Source organism: Pocillopora verrucosa, chromosome 6 (genome assembly GCF_036669915.1).
Source record: "Pocillopora verrucosa isolate sample1 chromosome 6, ASM3666991v2, whole genome shotgun sequence".
NCBI classification, from domain to species: domain Eukaryota; kingdom Metazoa; phylum Cnidaria; class Anthozoa; order Scleractinia; family Pocilloporidae; genus Pocillopora; species Pocillopora verrucosa.
In genome coordinates this window covers 22,049,770-22,069,451 of record NC_089317.1, presented here as the reverse complement: position 1 = coordinate 22,069,451, position 19,682 = coordinate 22,049,770, and the positions used below count along the sequence as shown (strand labels likewise).

At 35.3% G+C, this 19,682-nt stretch overlaps 2 protein-coding genes across 3 annotated transcripts; one reads left to right on the top strand and one right to left on the bottom strand.

Annotated features, from left to right (window-relative positions):
• Positions 1–66: 66 nt before the first annotated feature.
• On the top strand, positions 67–14,006 carry LOC131783518 (dixin-like). 2 transcript variants are annotated; one of them, XM_059100279.2, is made up of 15 exons: positions 67–447; positions 4,741–4,861; positions 6,515–6,637; positions 6,913–7,147; positions 7,404–7,818; positions 8,422–8,599; positions 9,460–9,719; positions 10,166–10,264; positions 10,705–10,806; positions 10,952–11,053; positions 11,529–11,609; positions 11,689–11,755; positions 12,299–12,395; positions 12,657–12,765; positions 13,295–14,006. In XM_059100279.2, exons 1-15 carry the CDS (start codon positions 280–282, stop codon positions 13,403–13,405), a joined length of 2,268 nt encoding a protein of 755 aa, XP_058956262.1. In that variant the 5' UTR covers positions 67–279; the 3' UTR covers positions 13,406–14,006. The 2 variants fall into 2 exon arrangements, with proteins under 2 accessions (XP_058956262.1, XP_066024429.1); XM_066168332.1 differs by lacking the exon at positions 67–447 and adding an exon at positions 4,407–4,641.
• A 591-nt stretch (positions 14,007–14,597) lies between these two features.
• On the bottom strand, positions 14,598–19,412 carry LOC131783519 (out at first protein). The gene is made up of 4 exons (XM_059100280.2): positions 19,193–19,412; positions 18,504–18,638; positions 17,464–17,635; positions 14,598–16,404 (listed from the first exon to the last, which is right to left on the bottom strand). The coding sequence occupies exons 1-4, from the start codon at positions 19,400–19,402 to the stop codon at positions 16,115–16,117; spliced, it is 807 nt and encodes a 268-aa protein (XP_058956263.1). The 5' UTR covers positions 19,403–19,412; the 3' UTR covers positions 14,598–16,114.
• Between the last annotated feature and the right edge of the window lie 270 nt (positions 19,413–19,682).

The following is a 19,682-nucleotide window of genomic DNA, read 5'->3' as shown; positions in this document are numbered from 1 at the left end:
AACTCTTGATGTTGACATAAATTTTTTTCCGTTGCCATCTGTTCTGTCTTTGTTGGCCGGTGTTGCTTCTGCAGAGATTTACGTAGACGAACTAGCATTCCCATCGAGGTTACACCGAGCGAATATCGACTGAATAAATTATCTTTCGGAATTACAGTAATGGTTTCCTGTTGGTAAGGCCAGAGGCACACAAGCGAAGGCGAATTGAAATATCGAGCGGTAAATTATAGATGGAATGTCAGAATACGAAAATACTATGAGGCAAGACATAACGACAACATGTACAATTTTCCAAACGAAGCTGGTCGACCGGTCTCTGTTGCTTCGCCGAGCAGTGCAAGAGGCAAATTGAAGAGAGAAAGCGGTTACTATGCAGAAAGTTGGTCGTCTTCACCTTTGACAAGAGAGACACTCAAGCGAAATGCGGAAGAAGGCAACAAGAGAGAGGTAATTAAACGAATATCTTTCGTTCTTTCTTCTTCTCTGAAAAGATCACAATTCTTGTTTAGTGCGTGAACTCTTTGCTAAAACCGTTTCCTGCGGAGCTTTTGTTTCCACGGTGGTTGAACATTTGTCGAATCATGTATACTTGTGTACGTGTACATATCTTATAAAATGCTACAGTTTTTATGCCGAATAATTCTCGCATATTCTTTATACAAATTCAGAGCTAGTTTTTACTGAGGAAATGAAGTCTTCTTCAATACCTAACCACTTCTTAATTAGAGAAAAAGCCGATATCAGTAGTTTAAAATTATATTTCGAAGGCTACTTGCAATGCAATTAATGGAATGACAGATTTCTTTGGCAAGTATGCTCTCCTGGAAAATCGAATGGAATGAAAACAGATTAGTGTTGACGTTCTCGGCTGTGTTAAAACTTTTGCTAACTGCTGTGTGCGTTTGTTGATTCTCTGTAACGCGATCTAGTGTTAAATTATTTGGAATTTTATAATTTGCCTGCCTCGAAGTTTCTGTGTCAATAATTTCACTTGCTCGGAAAATGAAATTTTTCTGTAAATGTATCACTTTTCGCTCAGAACATCGCTATGACTAAAGGCTTTCCTGATCTTCAATCTATTCTTCAGATTACCGATAAACTTCGTTTGAGTACACGTTACGCATTCTGTGATATTTATACACTTATAATTGAGAATCCAGACAAGTGTCTAAAACGGTATTAAAAGTAGCAGATATGAAAAGTTTCTTTTCTGGTATTGCACAGAAATGTGAGATAAAATTTTAGATGGAAAATTTAATTTAATTAAAAGACAGGAAACAGCGGGGGAGCCGTTTTCAAAATTGTGGCGGTCGTGTTATTGTCTACTGTCAACTCCATGTGACATTATTAAGGTTAATGTAAACAAAACTGAAGATCAGAAGTACTAAATGAAGTGTTTGTCAAGCCATATATGCAAATTTTACTTGATGAGATATGTATACCTATATAACTGAATTAAGTTGTCAGGAATTCACGTCTAGTTTAATTCTGTAATCTCCTGAATGATGTATTCTAGAAAACGAAAACTGTGGATACTTGGAGACTTTGAAATTCATAAATAATTGACGTTCGTAAATGAACCCAAACCCAGCTCTAGTTAATTTTTTTTTCATTCCAGCTGCAAACATTATTAATATTTTAATGCCATTTTATCCTGTAACAAGAACTATTACTTCAAAACTAAAAAAAGCATCACAATTGTGTAAGTTCTTATTGTTCGATACTTTTTCAATTGAGTGTTCAAATGCATAGTATCTATATTAACTAAATATAATAACAACTAACTAAATTCTATATGCTACTCCTCAAAGTTCTTGATAACTAAATGCCTTGTGTTTGGACAAGTCAAGTGAAAATTGTCACAATTGATAAATCCCTTTTCTTTACTCAAGTATGTTCACAAACCTTCAACCTAAGTGTTGTTATACAGAGGAACTCAAACCTTGTTTGAAGTATTACTGGCTCTATAGAAACTACAGATCATAGTGCACTTAGCAAGAGCATGAGAGATTGTGAGACATAATCAGACATAAAACTTGAAATTGAAGTTATATTCACATTTAAATCAATACAGTCAAACCTGTATTAGATGGTCAACCACCAGGAATGGGGTGTGAATGGGGGAGGGGGGGTGATCACTTGATATAGGTTCCATAGAATAGGGGTAATATAAAAAATGATTAAAAAAAGGGTTATTTTATGCTATAATTAACCACTTCATGTACAAAAACTTTTTTAACCTTTTAATTCCCAGAAAGGATTAACATGTGACTTCCCCCTATAATATCCTCTGCTCATCCAACAAACAGGTTGTAAGAAAACTCAAACTTATCCGTTTAAAGTTGTTATCTTAATCTAACACCAAATTCTTGATACTAATTTACAAAGAAATGTTAAGCAGCTAGAGGGGAGAATCAACAATCAGATCTTGGAAGTTAAAGGGCTGATGATACCACTAACATTGATTTTGGGAGAGAAACAGGGATTACTTTTATTTGAAATATTATTCTGTGCTTTATTTTCATGAGTGGTTCTGGTTTTAGTGACTGTTCAATACATATAGTGGAAGACAATATAAATAGGCTGTTGGACCTTATTCAAAGGTGACCATATCTGCCTAACCCTTTACCCCTTAACATCAGTATGCATATTCTCCATACTGTTCTTTATACATTTCCCAAGGTGCTGACTAGGAGAATTTGTTTAATAATCAAAAGCTTCTTTCATTAATGATCATTCTCTTTATTCTCATAACCTTAACGTGTGATTTAGTGGTGATATTGTAAGGAGAAATTACATGCTAGTCACTCTAAGGGGTTAAAGGGTTAACAGAGGTGATTAAGGGGAAACAAATTTGCGACTTTGATAACGACCGCCTAGAACAGGGTGACCGTTTAAAATGGTGCCACTTACTACAGGTTTAACTTTAGTTCATTTATTGATCTGCTGATGAAATACAAGATAAGAAATTATCCTTGCTTTGTTAGTTGCAAAGGAAGAAATAGCAGAATGAAAACCTGAAAAAATTCAGCTTGTATCTGGAAGGAACAGGCTCCAATCCTGCTAAAACCAGAAGTTTTTCAAGTTCCTTTTCTGAAATTCTTTACTATTGCTTCTTACTTGCAAGGATCACTTCTCTACTTGTAAAATAAATATATGTTTAGGAAGTTTTGCACTTGCAGTGGAATGAAAACTCACCACAATTCCAAAGCAGTAAGCAGGTTTTTTATTTTAACCAGAAATCCTTTAATAGCAAGCTGTCAACATCTTTTCTTTTCAGTCATTTTCTCTGGCAATGAGACCTGAGTGTTTAAATTTTTGGATAGAATGGTAGCAGTCATCATTATAAGACTTTATTTTTCATCAGTGATCTCTTTTTTGTATGTCTCAGTAACTGTCAAGAGTTAAAAATATTACTTTTGCAAAATCATGGTTTTTCCTTTAAGATCTTGCTGCTTTTCTTTAATTTTATTATAGTGGATGCAATTTTTGTCTCCCCCAATCTCTATATTTTACTCTCAATGGGTCTAAACCCACAATATTTTCTTATTACAATTTCAATACCTACATGTAATACCTGTCAGAGGTGTTGTCTTGATAGGATTTTAAATTCTCTGCATTAACTTTGACAGAATGTTTATATACCAGGACCCAGTTTTTCATAGGGTGAACAATGCTATCCTATGGATAAATTGTTATAGACAGGAGAGAGATTTATTCAGTGTATAGGGTCGTACACCATTCGAACAACCAGGGCCAGTATGGAAATTTACAACCAGATATTGGTTAGTTTCAGAGTTAGGGGTTGTGGGGTGTGAATGAAAAAAGAGAACTCTTTGTTGTCTCCCATCCCTACTAAGACACACTCCTGTCCCTGCTAATTTTTCAGTATCTGTGTGTCAATTTTTTTTTTTTTTTCATGAACTATGTGCCACATTATTCAGCTGATATCCTATAATGGACTTGTTCCATTTAGCTCATGCCATGTTCTATTTGAAAGGGATTAACTGCAATATCAACAATGCGGAAGGTGTTTTGTGTGGCATTCAAATGTGTGAATGTTTCTGTTGTCACAGCCCTTGTTAAATTTATTATGGAGATTTTAAGAAAATTATTCTATTTAAATTTTAATGTACAGGGAAATAGTTTACATAAGGTTCTAACTGTAATTGACTTTTTAATTTCTGTGAAGTTGTGATCTTAATTGGAAAATCTATCTTCTGTCACTTTCCAATTGTAGTGGTGCATCCTTTCTCTTGTGGGTTTTCTTTTTGTGGTTTGAATGTCTTTTTCATTCCTTCAATATCCATTATTGTTATGCAAAATTTATTCTTCTTGAGGCAGTCAACCAAAACAGAAGCCCTGTATAGGAGTCGAACTTAAGTTTCATTTTTTTGTTTGATTCCTTTGTAGTATTTCATTTTAAGTAGATATCTCTTGATTTGAAATGTTTTAAACATAATTTGAATCCAGTGACAACAAGATTCTTTGTGAGTTTGTCAAGATGCCTAACATACTGCCTAACATTATAGTTTTCTTACGTGGATTTCATAATGGTGAACAGAATGCGTAGTGATCCCTGTGTAAACAAAAAACAAAATGTCTGACAAGGAGAAAAATCAATCTGAAGATCTATTCACGGTAAACAGTTTTTAAGTTGTTATGTTATTTTGCAGGTGTCTATTACTTTTTAGGGGTATTCTAAAATATTATTCTCTGTCTTATTGTGTCACTTAACAGGAGCAATACGTTGCGTGGGTGAATTCACAGCTTAAGAAAAGAGCTGGGAACCGTTGTGTTCGTGAAATCCCACGGGATACAAGAGATGGTGTCGCTTTGGTTCAGCTTGTGGAAGTGCTGGGTGAGGTTTAGTTCTTTTTAACATTCTTTTTTTTAAGTTAACTTGGATTTTCATGCATACAGCTTAGTTTCACACACTCCATTGCACTGAAGTGTTAGAATACTGTGATACCTCAGGTTTCTGGTGCAAATATTGACACTGCTTCTAACAAGTGTCACCTCAACTTAATTAAAGACTAAACTGTATGCATCCTTATGTGCTTAAAGTTGAAGCCTTAGCTAATCTTATTATAAGTGAAAATTAGTGGTCTGGATCCAGTTTCTCTGAAAGGACTTTGATATTCTTTATTAATGTTGTCTTCTACTGAGTATATGCACATCACATCATTGTGTTTATTATCATTTAGACCATGATATATTAATCAGAAAATAATAATAACATTCATCATTACTATCTTTGCTCTGGTTTGACACTTGGTAACTAATGTTGTTTAGAAATATAGCATAATTATAATTAAATAGTAAACTCAGTTATAATAATTATGTGTCTGTGTTGGCCTAATGTTCTGTCAGTGATAAAAATGACAAAGTTATAAGTTTTAAAGTGTTAGAAGCAATGTTTCATCACTCCTAGACCATCAAATGAGTTCCTAAACTTTTGAAATTTTATTGTCAATGAGACTCTCTAAGTGTATATTCCTTGATTTTGTGAGGAGAATTTTTAAGATCCCTTAAACAGTAAAATACTCCTAGTGGTTCATGAACCTGTGCTTAAGTATTAAATTTAGACAGACTGTGATGCTTGAAGTTCCTTGTGTATTTTTTTTAGCTTTACTGCTTGATTAGCTGTAACGAGTTGGAAAGCAAAGATTCTCAGTCACTTGGCAAGAATCTGAAAACCACTATTTATAATTTGGAAATGTGTTAAAAATGTGCACTTGATAATCCCTCCCATATGTTAGTAATATACTGGATTTATAACTCAGCATGCTAAATTAATCTCTCCTGGATTGTCATATTTGTTTTGATTGTCATTATTCCATCTGTAATACAGAATAAATGACCGAATAACTATATGTATTGACATGGGTCTATGCAAGATGTTTTCTATCCTCTCTGTAAAAGAAGCTACTGTGCTTTAACTAATTTTGAATTCAGTTAATAGTTTTAGTGGCCACCATATGAATATATAAATAAATTTTTAGTATGGTCTACTGAGCACAACACCTGAAGAATCTATCTAATGTGTCAACCACATATTTGTTGTAAATGTCACTTAAGCAGGGATAAGAGAGACAAATTATTCATTGCTTATCGGTGCCTTGTATAATTGACTGTTAAATGAATGGTTACACTGAGTGGCAATTATTTCAAATTGTTTGTTTGGGTAGATCTTACAGGCAAAGAATGCAAGGAATTAAAAAAGAATAGTTCAACTTATTATTTCACGCAGTGAATGTTAAAGCTTGCGTTGACAATAATTAATCAGAGTTCTTACTGGCACTTTTTTATGTTGTTGCTCAATAATAAGTGAAATCTAATTTCTTTGTCTGCTTTGTGCAATACACATCAATTTTCACAAGAAATGTGCGGTCAGGGAGTTCACCCATAGGGTGACACTGTGCAACACAAAAGTGCATGGGGTTGACTCTATATGTTGGGACCAATAAAGTTAATCAAGGTTTTTATGTGTCTTTTTTTCTTACTTTTTCAGCTGGTGAAGCTCTGAAGTTTGATGACTCTCCAACAACATATGCAGCTAAAAAAGAGAATGTAGACCAGGTCTTGCAATTCATGGCCTCCCAGAGAATCAAAATGAGACAGATCTCATCAAAAGGTAAGCAAAAGAGTGATAAACAATTTGAAGTCTTTTGCATTCTGGCACTAAATCTATGAATCATTTGGTCAGCATTTTGGCTGAACTAAATTATTATATCAATTCAATTTCAAAATAATTTTATGTAGTTTGAGAAATAGGCACATTAAAATTTTGATGATGTGGTTTTTTCATATTGTTAATGTCAAAAAGGCAGGATTTGAATCTTTCTGTGTTAGGGCAATCACTTCAAGTTTTACCTTCAAAATCTTGAAAATAATTTTTCCTTTTTTTAGAAATTGTGGATGGGAACTTAAAAGCCACAATGAGGCTTGTGCTTGCCCTGGCAGCCCACTTCAAACCTGGAAGTGTGAAGCCAAATTCACATCAGGGTGGCTCTCCTTCACATACCAAGCTCACTCGCAGTCCATCTGCTGCAGCGGCTGCTGCTGAGGCTGCTGCTGCTATTGGTGAAGCCAGCAGGAAGGCTGCAAGTGCTGGTCGTCAAATACACATGCCATTCAGGCTCAGGTAATGAAGCTTGTCATCCCAAAGAAAACATAAATTTGGGGATAATGTTTGATTTGACACCAATGTTTGATTTGACACCAAATTCTCAAATCTAAAATTGTAAGAAATTTATGGAGCACTGAGTGCAGAGAATCAATATTTTCATCTTTAGAGTGACAGGATTAATAGAAAACCTGGGGTTAAAGAAAGTTGTCCTATCTGTGGTGTCTTTTACAAGTTTTTCATCTACTTTTTGAACTTTTCTTTTAATTTTCAGAAAAACTCCAAAGAACTTGCCTGTAACACCAAAGACAGAGCGGCCTCCTATTGATGCTAGTCCAGGAAGCAGCCCTTTACTTTCTGCATCACCCCTTAATACACCATTAAACAGAACTCCTGTTCGCAAGATAAGTAGGCCATCAAGTGCAGAATCTAGACATGACAAAGACAATGGGTCAGATGGCTCCAATGTTAGCAGTGGTGCTACCACACCCAGACTACAACACAGAGACCTTGCAGCACTTCAGTCCATGTCTGATTCTGAGTCGATTTTATCAAAGGATCTGTCAAGAAATAGTCATTCCAGTACCTTTCCAAATTTAGAGTTTCTGCAAGAAGTAACTGAAGGGTTGGAAAACATGGAAGATGAAACAAACACTGTAAAGGAAACTCTGTTACATCTGCAGAACTTGGTGAGTTTGTTTTGTTACTGTGGTCCAATGCAGGGCCAATATTTTTTGTTGTTTGAGAAAAAAAAATTAGGGAAATTGCTATATAATTTAACCGTGCTTTTGAGTACCATATATAAAACTTCTGGCAGTCAACCCAATGAGAGTTACTAGCATCTAATTTCTCATTATAATATTACCCTTAAGTCACACAATGAGGTCATGAGAATTAAGGAAATGATCATTACTGAAAGAAGCTCTTGATTGTTGAACAAATTCTCCTTGTCAGCACATTAGGAAATGTAGAGACAACTGTATAAAGAATATGCATGCTGATTTTAAGGTATAAAGAGTCAACTGTTCCACTCCTGGGAGTGAAAGGGTGAAGAGCAGAAACTCCCATAACTACTTTGAAAAACGAGAGACCAAAATTTCGTGGTAGAAAATTCATGATGGAAAAAACACACAAAAAACAAGAATTTAGAATTGTCCAAAAATTCCTAATAATTCCATTGTGACATCAAATTTAGAGTTATTTTAAAGACCAATGATCCCCATTTGCTACCATTTCCCAACTCTTTTAGACACATTAAAGACTGGAGAACAATTTTTTTGGTTATTTTACAGTTGCTGGATGGCAGAGTGGAGGAGGATGAGATTCCTGAAGAGTACTGTGGCCTTGAGGGTTCAACAGTGCAAGAGCAACTGACGATTGTGAGCAGTCGACTTGATCAAAGAGAAGCTGAATATGACAGCCTAAAAACAGAACTTAACAAGTCTAAAGAAGAGTGTATTAACTTACAAGGTGTGTGCTAATTTTGTGTGTAAGTGCAAGAGACCTTTTGTGTATACAGTGATTAACTTGATACTTCAAAGCTGTGACATCAGCCTATTAGGTTGCTTATTGGCAACTGAAGTCAAACACTGGCTAGAACTCTTGAGAAAATTTAAAATTATTGTAATAGGACTGAGTGGAATCCAATTCAGTTTGTAATCATGCAAGTGATTAACAAAATTGGACAACTGTGAAGCAGGAGTCTGATTTGTTTTTCGCAAGTCTGATTCCAAACAGAATTGGACAACATGAAGTACTGTTACTGATTAATCAAAACTATGACAAAATTTGAGAAAGAAACTAGACATAAGTTGTATGTTTTCATAAAAAATCAACAGTCGACTCAACAAAATACTATACAACATCACGCACTCATGACGCGTTCTGTCCACTTACATGGGCATGATGTATTACCTGTCCCTTTAACTGTCCTATAACACTGTCCAATTAAAAGCATGAAGCGTATGCTGTCCTAGTGCTCAAATTGGGCTGGTGATAACCAATCACATTTCGAGAATTTTGTTATAGTTTTGATTAACTCTTCTACATTTGATAGTGCAGTAGTGAAAAGTGATGAACACCATCCTTTTTAAGTTTGGGTTTACTTCTGTTTGTAGAGTTGTGTTTGGTTATAAAGTTGGCACTTAGTTGATTAGTTGATTTTTATCCTCAGTCCAAAGATTTCCCCATTGGTTTCAACATTTTTCTTTTCTCCTTTTTTTTCTACTCTGAAGTGTGGAGGAAAATTCTCTTCATAAAATTTGCTTCTGCTAGAATCTAACAATTAATCATTGATTTAATAAAAATATGTTTACTTACTATTTTATTAGGTATTAAGTCAGGACTGCAGTCAAGACTCAACCAGCAGGAACAAAGCATAATGCAGCTACAGTCAGATTCTTTAAAGCATGAATTAGCACAGCAGAAACACGAGTCAGATGTAGCACAGTTAAAGTGGCAGCTTGCTGAGCGGGACAAAGAGGTGTCTGCCCTTAGAAATGAACTGGTACGAAGAGAGAAAACTGTTGATAAACAGAGAATGGAACTTGAGGATGCTATGAGGCACATTGAAGAACTTCAATATGCACAGGTTTGGGATAATATTAACCCTATAATTTTAAAAAGCAATCGATGTGTGACTTCGCCGCAATGTATACATGTGACAAATTTTTTAGTTTGAAAATGAAAAAAATTAAACCAATTTATTAACTGTAGGATGTTGAACCAGACTACAGGGAAGAGGATGACATCTACAGTATATGTATGACCCACACAGTCACATTATTTAACCTCCAATCAACCACAGATCAGTTTGATTTTCAGATTTAAAATTTAGAATTTTGCCATTGGAAACAACTCTTTGACAAAAGAAGCTCTGGAAAAATTATGAATTGAAGGGTGGTCACTTTCTAGCTGCTGGTATTAATATCCTACCAAAGTAGCTGGATATATTTTTTTCTATTTTGAAGGGTTGTTTTAATAAATGGTGTATTGTTAGTATCAGTTATATTGAAAGTGATATGTTTTGTATTACAGGCAGGTACAGGAAGAAAAGCAGATGATCACTTAATAATTGAATTGCAACAAAGGATCAGAGATCTTCAGGATAAGCTTGATTCTGTTGGTGTGTATGAGGTAAGAAACTTATAACATTTCATATCACTGTTAGATGGAGGGTCTTCACTTGTGTTTAAATCTGATAGTCATGTGCATGATACTGGTATTTTCTTGGTGTAATGCTATTGCATTTAGTAGATTTTTAGCATTATTTCAAATTTGGGATTTTCTCAAAGGTGGTTGTTTATTTTGAAATCATATTTCTTAACTCACTGATGATAAATGTGGTGAATCATTAGTGAATATTAGGTGAAGCAGAAACTTGGGTTATTTTGCAGAACAAATCCCTGAAAAAACCTGTGTCTGTTGGCTAATTGCCAGTACCTTATTTTGCATATATTTTTTTCCAGAAAAGGGCATACTGATTTCAAAGGGTTTGATACAGTAAATACAAAGACCACTTTTACTTCACTCAATTAAAAAGGAGTGTCTCTCATCATCTCTTTGAATGATTCTAGGCCACCCTCTCAGCTCGAATTGCCACACAGGATGAAAAGATGGCATCACTAGAGAACCAGATTTTGAATCCTCGTGAAGCAGTTGCTTCTCATGGACTGAAGGTGAGCTTGGATAATGTTTGCCAACTGCATTCTGTTCACTTAAACAATCATTTATAAGACAAGAAACAGTTTACTCTACTTGTGATTAGGGATGCAATTTTACATCTGATGATGAAAGATTGATGTCCTTTTATTTTGTTGGCAGAGATCAGAGGAATTGGAGGTGGTGCGTGAAGCTATCGAAAGTCTTCGAAGCTGTTTCAGACCACATGATCCACATCACCACACCCTAGATACATTAGAACAGGTGCTTGTCAGAACTTTTCTTTCTGTAACATCCTTTCTGTTGCTCATGTTAGAGCTATGGAGAATACACTTTATAAATTTATTATCACAATTATTTCAAATTTTTTGTTGTTTATCGGCCCACTGTCGGCTGACAGGTAGCCTATATTTCAGGCAAAACCTGTCAGCTGACAGACGACCAACTGTCGGCCGACTGTCGGCCGACAGTTGACCAACAGTCAGCCGACAGGTTTTTTGGGGAGCTCTTCTTCACAATTACCAGGATTTGGTAGATGTGGAGATGTGTGTTGCTAAATGTAGTTAGTCTTCTGGGGAGAGAATGGGTACCACATGTCTACCCTCAGCCTGCAGCATGAAACTCCAGAACAGTTATTTTATTGTATCAAAACAATCTCATAGTCAAAGAATGTTTTGGGCTTGCATTTATTTACTATAGATATTTTTGTTTATCTGATAAGTTTTCCTTTTGTTTCCAGAGTGTAATTGCGGTTCACTCTTCAGACCAACAAACTCACTCCTTCAATTCTGAAACTGAAAATGCATCAATTAACTCCAAGGTAAATATACTCCACTAGTTGAAAGCATTTGTATTTGACATAATCGTCAGAGTTTTGAGAATTTGTTTCTCTTTTTCAGGGGGTGAATGGATTTGAACACAGCAATGGATACAATGGCAAATCACTTTCACATCACCGGCAGCTAGGTATGTGATTTCATTTAACAATCATTACCAGGGGTCTCATTAACTTTTTGCAGTATACATGGCTGCCGATAGTGTAGAAGGTGGCTGAGCTAGGAAAAGGGGCTGTAAGGTGAAACCCTAACTTAAAATACCTGCTTGCAGGCAATACAGGGTTTTCCTGGAAAACCAGGAAAGTCCTTGAGATTTATTTTGACATCTTCTACGACTAAAAAGTCCTGGAAATCTGCCTAACTCAAGCAGTAAAGTTTTAGGAATTAATGTGATAAGAAATGTATCAAGTACCTTTTATAACTACTTTAAATTGTTTGGAATTCTTGAAAATTCATTAGGTAAGAGGATTGCTCAACCAATTTGAAAATTTATTTTACCTGTCATGCCCACAATAACAGAGAACACTGAACCTAGAACCTATTTAAGAGCACTTTTCTTTTTTTAATTTCTTATTTCTGATCTTTGGGGCATAGTGTTAGGGTATGTCTGATTTTTATAATTTTCTCTTAAACAGTTATGTAATATAATGTAAACATTTTTTTAATCTATTAGAGAGTAATGAGAGAGTTCAAGCATCAGGAATCAGCACCAAAGTGTTGTATTTTACAGAGAAAAGTGTCACTCCTTTCCTTACATCAATACCTAGAAGGTTAGTCACATGTTCAACTTTGTAATTCTTGATGGATTTTAGGAATTTAATTAAATTGTGAGAAATTGCCAAACATGTTTGTATTAAAAATAAATTGAAAATTTAAACTTAATCAAGGAACAGTTGGTAAAACTGAAATTATCTTTCAGTATGATAGGTTAACAAATTCATGCTTTGTCATCATTTGCATCAATTAGATGTGTTCTTTTTCTCAAGAGGTTCTGTGACATCAGTTTCCCTAGAAATTTTGTTTCTTTTCAGACTCGGAGAAATAACTTTAGGAGACTTCAAGGAAGCCATTGACAGACCTGGAATGTTCCGTTATCACTTTAAAGCCTTAGATCCTGAGTTTGGAACAGTTAAAGAAGAGGTATGTAAAGGGTTATTAATACTATGATCCAAAGGTGGGATAACTGACCAAAGTTTGTGATATATTTGCAGTATGAAGCTAGCACGAAGGGGGTTAGTTTCTAAAAAAACTGTGGTGCTATGTTGAAGGGGTATTACAAGTTAATTTGGTTATTATCAGCTGAGTTCTTAATGTATTACTTAATAATCCAAAAAGCTGAATGTTTTGTGGGTTAGCTTCATTTTGAGTGTTTACTCAAGGCTCAGGTTAACATTCAAAATGTCAGCCTTAGAAAGTCTTCACAGTGGCCAATTTACATTAATTTATTAACTCAATTGATGACCCCAAATTGTCATGAAGCTGGCATAGTCTATCTTGTAGCCATAACTGGTGCTTGCTGATTGTCATGTGAAGAAAAATTAAAGACCAGCAGCACTTTATAGACAGTAGATGCCTTAAACTTATGGCAACCAGATACAGGGTGTGGTTATGTAATACTGGAATAAATTCATAAATTTCACCTTAACCTCCACTTCTTCCTCTGTGGCAGGTGATAGATGATGGAGACATAGTACCAGGTTGGGAAGGAAAAATTGTTGGCTGGGTTGAGGATGATACAGGACAAAAAGCTCTTTCTGGCTACCAAGACCAAATGACGTGACACAACAATGCATTGAAGAAGACTAGATTAACTGTTATTAATAATATTGTGTACATCAATTTCAAATACGATTAGGACCTTCAGCTGAGTTCCTGAAGCTGTTAACTTAAAGTGTATCCGTAAATTGTAGCTTTGTTATACTTTCAGTGCAACTATTTGCTAATTAAGCATTGTAAATTGAAAAGTGAGCCCTAAAGATGGGCCCTTTTCTGCATGAGCTCTGCCATAGAGGTTGAAACTGAACCCTTTCTCTTATTTAAGAATTCCTTGTTTGGCTCTTTTTCTGTCAGTCATATTAAGTGCCTTATTGATGTACTGGTAAATGTAGAGACCTCATAAAGAAGGAAATTGTACCTACTTCTTTCATAAAACAGTAAAAATGTTTATGGCTCATATTAGTTGACAAATGAATATATTTAGTGGTTGTCCATAAATGGCAGATATTTTGTCTACACGAAATACTCCAGTATTGTGTGATGACTTTAAAATAATTATTGAATTTGCTTATTGTTTGGGTGAAAAGCTTGGCTTTTACAGGGTACAGATATGAATGTGCTACAACAACTCAGTCATCAGATGGGAGATTATATTGTTATTATGAATAGTTATCTGTAGATATCACTTCAAATATGCATACATGTGAAAGAGGTGTAAAGAAATCATGATATTTTTTATTTCAAGTTTGACCGGAACATATACACATCTGCACTTAAATTTAAACCAAAGCCTTTCTGTGGGGAAGTTGTGAAGTTTTAGATCTAGCCTACTCCAGGCATTCAGTTAGTGAAACAGAGCAAAATAGCATAATGGTAATGGAGGAGTGAAAAAGTGATTGGGGTTTGGGTCAAGTTGGGTAAAGAATGTGACAGGACCCAGACCTCCCTCTCCTTTTCACTCATCTGCCATCATACTATACTGCTGTTTACTGTTACACTTTGTTTTACCAAATGAATATTTGGAACAGGCTATTTCAGATCCAGTTAGAGTAAAAGAAATTACAGTTTGGCCTTGTAAATGGAGAATTACAATTAAGCAATGTTGTTTCTTTTGCATAGTGGCACAATATTACTAGTTGTGGCAAAGTTTGAATTGTAGAGATTAGATGTTTAGATAAGCTTCTCACAAAAAATATGTAAATATTTATTGTCTAAAGGAAATACAGAGGATGTAAAAAAAGTGTGGTTGGGATTACCCTGTTTATACCCTTAACCCTTTACAGCCTAAGATCAGTATCCAAGTTCCCTATACTGTTCTCCATACATTTCTAAGGGTACAGACAAGGAGAATTTGTCTTGCAATCAAGAGCTCATTGAGTTTCTTGATCATTTCCTTTATTCCCGTGACCTCTATGTTTGATTTAGGGGTAATACTGTGGAGAGAAATTAGAAGTTTATCACTCTTAGAAATGAAATGACCTGAAGACAAATTAAAATGAAATCATTCAGCTGAATTTTTAAGTTGTGGGGAGGCAACTGTGTGATGTAAAAGTTTGAAGTGTTTGGTATAAAAGGTCTAGCTTTTCAGAAATTGTTATGTTGGATTAGCCAAACATTAAGTTAAACACACCAACTGGTAAGTGTACATTTAAGTAATACTCTGCACACGGAATATTTGTGGTGAAGACTCTTTTTTTTAAGCTTAAAACCATCTTCAATTTAAACTTCGAGTATGCCCACTTTCTAATGTAATCCTATGATAAATTTAACAGAAAAGTAGAAAATGTCTTCTGTTCACAACAAACGTATTCCAACTACACATTCCAACTGTTTAGTGAGCTAATCAGGCCCCAAAATGCAAAACAAGTTTTGCAAATTAATAAATTAAGACAATTGAAACCATTAGAGTATTAAAATTAAATAAACTTTTTTTTTGTTATAAGTAATCTTTACAGTGACCAACATTCCCAGTAAAAGACCATACAGTTTTCAAACCAAGAAATCAAGAAAGTTTAACCATGAATTGGAATTCATTGATTGCTATGCCATAATTAATGTTCAACCTGGTTTTCACATGGCTTCAATCATGTAAAGGACAGGAGGCTAGTGAGTCGGCTTTCATTGCAACAGCAGACAATCAGCCAGTTTGCAGGAGAAAAGCAAGTGAGGGGCCTGGAACAAATTGATCAGCTTGCAAGCCAATTTCTTGTAGCTTGGTAACTTATAACCCAGTGCCGATGAGAGCCAGTGATTTGCCTAACCTACCCCCAAGGGGATCAGTAATCCCAATCCAGAGCATCCTATTCGAAATACAGGCAGACTTGACAGGTGTATTTTAGCACTCCCTGCTCCCTTCGCAAAGGAAACTGGCACTTTATTGCCTAGAGACATGCAGGGTGCACCAACTGTAAGGGAAACAAACTGTAAGAGACTGGGAAAACCTTCCTCTTGTATCTGCTCAAATATCTTGCATGTTTGAACAAAAGTCACTCTGGCAGTATCTCATAGCCTGCTTTGCTTGCTGAGCAAAAAGAGAGATTGCAAATTTGCCAAGTTGTTATTTATAAATGTTTCCTTTATCCTATCTGAATGGTCAATAAGGGATCTGGTCCTACTGTAAAGGAAAATTCTGAGTCATTGATTCTTTGAAAATTCCAAGCGTGGCTTTATAAATACATTTACAAAACACAATTTCAAGTGTTAACACTTCAATATACACAACTAACAATATTATTTTACACTGATTTATCTATTGTAAAAGATAAAATTATAATTAATTTGTATCCCAAAAGCATTGTCGCCTTTCCCCAACATAAAAGTCAAATTCATAGCATTTTCCACAAGTTTTGATTCCACAGCGGTATTCTGTTAGTTGTCCATTGTCATCTTCCCCCTGGCAGAGTTTCAAGTGACATGGATACCAACTTAGACATACTTCAACTCTACAGATGCACTCTGCACTCAGTTCTGGTGTATTTTTACATGGCTTTAGCACCTTTGAAAAGCCAGTTTGATCTTGTGATGCCAACTCAAGTTTATCAAGATCTTCTAGGGTTGAATTTCCTATTCAAAGATAGTGATAATAGTTTAAGTGAGTATCCTACCAGTATGGGGTTGTAAAAGAAAAGAAAAGAAAACTGTGAGCCCTCCTCCTTCCAGTTCAGTTTTGAGCAACTAGTAGATTCAAATTTAAAAAAATTTGATTGTATGTAAGATAATTTGCTTTTACCAGTATGGGGTTGTAAAAGAAAAGAAAAGAAAACTGTGAGCCCTCCTTCTAGTTCAGTTTTGAGCAACTAGTAGATTCAAATTTAAAAAAATTTGATTGTATGTAAGATAATTTGCTTTTAACCCTTTAACTCCCATGAGTGACTGAGACAGAATTTCTCCCTACAATATCAATACAATATCAACCAGATAAGTGATGAGAGTTAAGAAAAATATCAATTTGGGGATAATTAGTTGATCCAATACTAAATTCTCTGAACTAACATTATAAGAATTGTATGGTTGACTGTAAAGAGAATTACAAATTTGACCTGGGAGTTACAGGGTTAACGAATGAGTTGATAATATAAATTGGCCATCACAAACACTTTCAAAAGTTGAAGTTTCAAGCATTAATCCTTTGTCAGAATGAATGGGAAAGACTCTGGTGAAGGGCTTAAGCTCAACACATCAGCTTTAGAAACTCTTTACAAAGGCCAATTTACTTAAAAACCAATTTGTCCTGCCTAACCCCCTTTATTAACTATCACATAATAGAAATCTAAAGTTCATTACCTAATTGGTAAATAGATAATTTTTCTGTTAAATAACCATTCACCCTTACAGATCAGATTCATTTAGAAAGTCCCACTTCTAGCTGTGTTTCACTTCCTCTGTAAATTATTCTCATGGAGTTTTGTGGAATATGAAAAAATTGTATTCTACCTCAAAAGTTAGCCTTTTCTGTATTATTCTGTGCTGATAGTTTGAAGAGAAGTTTAACATCAACTACTTCTGGGCAAACAAGGAGCTTTCAAAATTAGTTTTTCTATAGCCCATACCACTCTGAAATGAGGTTCACGAAATATGTCATGAGCTTATGACAAGAGCAGACTTGAACCTTACACCACATACCTAATAACAGAAGTTTTGTGTTAGTTCCACTAAAGAGCACTTTTCCAGCATCTTTGCATAGCTGACCGATGGTTCCTTCTGTTACATTTGCATCCAGAAAAACCACATGATCCATGATGTGAGATTCACTGGCAACATCCTCTTCAGGAACCCTGATTGTACTTGGGTTTTTCTAAAAAAAAATTCAAAGTGAAGTTTTTAATAAAAAAAATGGCACTCATTAGGATGGCAGTCAGCCTATCCAGTCAGTTCTTACACATTTCAGTAGCATTAAAAACAACATGGATTGTTTCTAATTTCCCAGCCATACTTAAGTCCATTGCGATGTTACCCTCCCTAACAGTTTCCCAAAAGTCATTTTTACTCTCAGGAGAAGAAAAGGACTGAGAGAGAAGTATTTTTCAAGGGTAAATGCCTGGCTGCTACACACAGACTTTAACAGACCAGTAAATACCCAATAAGTATTAAACTTCCAATGGTCACAAATCTCATTTACTACTCAAGAAAACCTAAACAATTCTTGGAATGGTGTAACACTTCAGATAAATGTCTGATTCTTTCAAGGTTTGAGAGAACCTTTCTGAAGAGAGTCAGTGAAAATAGCCCTTTACACCCTAACATCAGTATGCACATTCTCTACAATGTTCTCTATACATTTCTTAAGGGGCTGACAAGGAGAACTGGTTTAATGATCAAGAGCTTCTTAAATTGATGATCATTTCTTGTATTCTCATGACCTTGATGTGTGCTTAGGGGTCAAATACTGTGAGGAGATATTACAGGCTAGTCACTCCAATGGAAAAGGGGTTAAAATCATGCTGCTGTATCCTAACCACAGTTTAAGTGCTATGCCAAGGACCAAAACTCAGAGACCTGGCCGCTGCCTAAAACCAGAAGTTCCAAGGCAGAGATCAGTGCACCAGCCAATACTTTAGGCCCCTTTATCTTCCATATATCATGTATGTATTCTAGCTGCAACAATACAGCCAGGACAAACTAACCCCTGAGTCATGGAATGCTATGATTTTTCAGGAACTGACCTGTCTGAGTTTTGACATAGCATCTGATGATATGAATTCTTCTTCTTTGAGTTCAGCTACAAAGCACATGGCTTCATAAGAACTCTCTGCTTTATCCATTTCTCCAAGGACAATAACTTGAAATATCTTTCGTTTCTATGAGAAAAATAATTTCAAAAATATGAACAGTATTCACGTGGTTGAGACAGTCTAATTTTATTTGTTGAAGTTTCTTTCTTCCTTTTTTGGAGAAATCAGTAAGACATGCTCTACATGCTCCCTGTAAAGATGTCTACAATGTCTCCATGGATATCATAAATTCAGGTAAGAATTCACAAAACTATTATGTCAATTAACAAAAGAACTCTCCAAACTGAAAAATACCCAAACAATTATCTTTCCTCTCATTAACTTAAGTCTAAAATCTCAAGAGCACACAAAATGGAAATCACAGCCATCGGCAGATTGGTTTGAAGCAATTCGACAATTTTCAGTCCCACTAAAGTCAATAAACTTTACGAACCTATAAACGTTTCATGCCGAAAGAACAGATCGGAAAGAAAGAGACCCCTAAATATGCTTTATGAATCATTGTGTACAACACAGTAGAAATGATTTTAAAAACTCTATCATTCTTTGATTCTAATGAACAATGATATTGTATATAGAGCTTAAAAAAATATCTTTAAAAGGGAAGCTTTGACACATACCTGACGGAAGTCGATGTACACTGAAACGAACCTATTCTCGTTACTTTTGTAATCGATGGTAACGAAGTCTTTTTCGGGATCTGCGGAAAAAGTCTGCTGCACTATCTCACCATCCTTTGATTTAATGTTAACAACTAGAGTAAAACTACCGTTTTGGACCAGAAATGCAGGAAAAAGAAGAAACGACAGCCAAAAGTGTGTGATCGCCATTAGGGAGAAATCGCGCAAGCATTGATGACAGAAGAGTGGGACGAGTTCAATATTTCTTCCTCTCAGCACAGGAATACCACTTTCTTGCAATTGCAGCAGTACCAATCTCGAAATCATCCAATCTGACGGTCGCTTCATTGTTCAGCAAGAAAATGAAAACCAGCTTGAATTTGGAAGCTGACAAATTCAGACAAAGTAGAAATAAGGTGAGATTTCATGCTCATAATGGAGACTGGGAAATTCATCTTGTACCTGGGAGACTGCCGGATAATATGTAAGG